This window comes from Medicago sativa, chromosome 5 (genome assembly GCF_051527215.1).
Source record: "Medicago sativa cultivar Bolivia chromosome 5, Bolivia_mono, whole genome shotgun sequence".
Taxonomy (NCBI): Eukaryota; Viridiplantae; Streptophyta; class Magnoliopsida; order Fabales; family Fabaceae; genus Medicago; species Medicago sativa.
The window spans coordinates 66,108,537-66,112,337 of NC_140753.1; the positions used below are offsets into that span (position 1 = coordinate 66,108,537).

Here is a 3,801-nt window from a genome sequence, read left to right on the forward strand (position 1 = left end):
GACCACAAAGCACCTATCTATTGCACATTACTACTTCTCTTTAAATAACCAACCATATATCTTTGATCTATCAAAATACATATTCTCCAATAGAAAAATGAGGACTTTTATGTCGATATTTTTTCTTTGCTTTGTTAGCCAAATTTTGGTGTATTATTTCATGTCATCAGCAACTACTGTTGCTCTTACTTTGAGTTCACAGACCGATAAGCTTGCTTTGCTTGCTTTGAAAGAAAAGCTTACAAATGGTGTGTCTGATTCTCTGCCATCATGGAATGAGTCTCTACATTTCTGTGAATGGCAGGGGATTACATGTGGTCGTCATCACATGAGAGTCATTTCTTTGCATTTGGAGAATCAAACATTGGGTGGTACTCTCGGACCATCATTGGGAAATCTAACATTTCTTAGAAAACTCTACCTTTCAAACGTCGACTTGCATGGTGAAATTCCAAAACAAGTTGGTCGTTTGAAGCGGCTGCAAGTTCTTCACTTAACCAACAACAGCAAACTTCAAGGAGAGATTCCTATGGAGCTCACTAATTGCACAAATATCAAAGTAATTAATCTGGGCTTCAATCAACTCATTGGAAGAATTCCGACAAGGTTTGGGTCAATGATGCAACTTATTGAATTAAAACTCCGTGCCAATAATCTAGTTGGTACTATCCCATCTTCCCTAGGTAATGCTTCATCACTTCAATGGCTATCACTTACACAAAATCACTTGGAAGGAAGCATACCTTATTCTTTGGGTAAGTTGACAAGTTTGAATTTATTGTATCTAGGTGGAAATAATTTGTCAGGTGAAATTCCTAATTCACTTTACAACCTATCAAATATGCAATCTTTTGATCTTGGGGTAAACAATTTATTTGGTAGTCTTCCATCAAATATGAATCTTGTTTTTCCCAATCTTGTAGATTTCTTGGTAGGAGCCAACCAAATGACCGGGAATTTTCCGTCTTCAATATTCAACCTCACAGAATTGCGATGGTTTGATTTAGGAGATAATTTTTTTAATGGGCCAATACCTCTTACTTTGGGTAGATTAAATAAACTTGAATTTTTTCAAATTGCCAAAAATAATTTTGGGAGTGGAAAGACTCATGATTTGGACTTTCTTTTCCTGCTAACCAACTGCACTGAATTGACAGAGCTCCTTCTTCATGAAAATAGATTTGGTGGGGAATTGCCACATTTTCTAGGAAACTTTTCAACCTATCTTAATTGGCTTGATATGGGGATGAATCAAATATATGGAGCCATACCTAAAGGAATCGGACAACTTATCGGTTTAACATACTTAGACATAGGAAACAATTTCCTTGAGGGAACAATTCCAAATTCAATTGGAAAGTTAAATAATCTAGTAATATTGTTCTTGGGAAAAAACAAATTATATGGTAATATTCCTAACAGTATTGGCAATCTGACTATGTTGTCCGAACTATATTTGTATAGAAATAAATTTCAAGGAAGCATTCCATTCACCCTTAGATATTGTACCAACTTGCAGTCATTTCGTATTTATGATAACAAGTTGAGTGGTCATATACCTAACGAAACAATTAGGTATCTAGAAAATTTAGTAGACCTTGACTTGTCTAAAAATTCCCTGACCGGCCCCCTTCCTTTAGGGTTTGGTAACTTGAAGCAGATTTCTAGTTTGTATCTAAATGAAAACAAGTTGTCTGGTGAAATCCCAAATGACCTCGGTGCTTGTTTTACATTAACAAAGCTTGTGTTGAAGAACAACTTTTTCCATGGAGGTATACCTTCGTTCTTGGGTTCTTTAAGATCGCTAGAAATATTAGACATGTCTAATAACAGTCTCTCAAGTACAGTACCCTTTGAACTAGAAAATCTCACACTTTTAAATACTTTGAACCTGTCTTTTAACAATCTCTTTGGTGATGTTCCCGTAGAAGGTGTCTTTAGCAATGTTTCGGCAATTTCATTAACCGGAAACAAAAACCTTTGTGGAGGAATACCTCAATTGAAATTTCCTCCATGTTCTAAGGTACTCGCCAAGAAACACAAAAGATCACTCAAAAAGAAACTTATCCTTATCAGTGTGATTGGCGTGGTTTTGATCTCTTTCATAGTTTTTATAATTTTCCATTTTCTTCCAAGAAAGACCAAAATGTTACCTTCTTCACCATCTTTGCAAAAAAGGAATTTGATGATTACTTATAGAGAGCTACATGAAGCAACCGATGGGTTTTCTTCATCCAATTTGGTTGGAACAGGAAGTTTTGGTTCTGTTTACAAAGGATCTCTACTCAACTTTGAAAAACCCATTGTTGTAAAGGTATTGAATCTTAAAACACGTGGAGGAGCAAAGAGTTTCAAAGCAGAATGTGAAGCTCTAGGAAAGATGAAGCACCGAAATCTTGTCAAGATCCTAACTTGTTGTTCAAGTGTTGATTATAAGGGTGAAGAGTTCAAGGCTATTGTTTTCGAGTTCATGCCTAAGGGGAGTCTAGAAAAGCTTCTGCACGATAACGAAGGGTCTGGAATTCATAATCTCAGCCTCAGACACAGGGTTGACATTGCTCTTGATGTAGCTCATGCACTTGATTATCTTCACAATGGTACAGAGCAAGCCATAGTTCACTGTGATATTAAGCCGAGCAACGTTCTTTTGGACGATGACATTGTAGCCCACTTGGGAGACTTTGGCTTGGCTAGGCTCATTCTTGGAACCACAGAGCATTCAAGTAAAGATCAAGTTATTTCTTCTACAATTAAAGGAACTATAGGATATATTCCTCCTGGTAAAGCTCTTAACTTATATCCATTTTTAGTTACTACTCTTAAGAAAATTGGCTGTGCTAATTTATTATTAATATTATTTATATCAGATATGACCCTCAAATGTTTTATGATCTATGTGTTAAAATTTGATATATACTGTATACTCCTTTATATTTTTCCTAAATAGTTGTTTGTTGTTGTTTTTGTTGTTTGAAAAGAGTACGGAACAGGTGTTCCAGTATCACCACTGGGAGATATCTACAGCTTTGGGATTCTTCTACTAGAGATGTTCACCGGAAAGAGACCAACAAATAACAACTTTTCTGAGAGTCTTGGTCTGCATGAATTCTGCAAAATGAAAATTCCAGAAGGAATCCTTGAGATAGTAGATTCACAATTGCTTTTGCCATTTGCTGAAGATGAGACGGGGATTGTGGAAAACAAGATAAAAAAGTGTTTGGTGATGTTTGCTAGAATCGGAGTTGCATGTTCTGAAGAGTTTCCTGCTCATCGAATGTTGATAAAAGATGTTATAGTGAAGTTGCTTGAAATAAAACAGAAGTTGCCTTGCTAGAAGTTATTACTAATGTGATAAGAAAATAATTGTGTTTAACACAAGAGAGCTTGACTAGTCTTGTATCCACAAAGTGTGTTTTGTTGTTGTTGTTGTTGTTGTTGTGTTACTTCGAATTATAATTTATTTGTATTGGTATAATAATTTGTATCTGTAGTCAGTGTATTGAATGCATGGTATTGTTTGGAAATATTGTTAGTTAATATGAAGTAATTTTGGTTTTAGTTTCTAAAGATATTTTGATGTCTTGCACGTTTGTCATAATAGCTATACTTGGGTAGAAATTTATTCAAACAATTTTAGATAACTCACTCGCAGGTATGTAAACAATTTTATATGCTTCTCGTATGGTTACACATCTGCATAAATTTCTTTGTTCTACTACTCACTCACCTCCTGCTATAACTTTCCTTGGTTGTTTGACATTGAAGGTATTTATTTTTATTCATGAAGACATGTTCAAGTCT

The 3,801-nt window shown here is 35.1% G+C and overlaps 1 protein-coding gene across 1 annotated transcript; it reads left to right on the plus strand.

The window, feature by feature from the left end:
* Positions 1-3,524, plus strand: LOC146924123 (uncharacterized). Its single transcript, XM_085709147.1, has 2 exons — positions 1-2,780; positions 2,979-3,524. The coding sequence occupies exons 1-2, from the start codon at positions 98-100 to the stop codon at positions 3,332-3,334; spliced, it is 3,039 nt and encodes a 1,012-aa protein (XP_085565273.1). The 5' UTR covers positions 1-97; the 3' UTR covers positions 3,335-3,524.
* Positions 3,525-3,801: the final 277 nt, after the last annotated feature.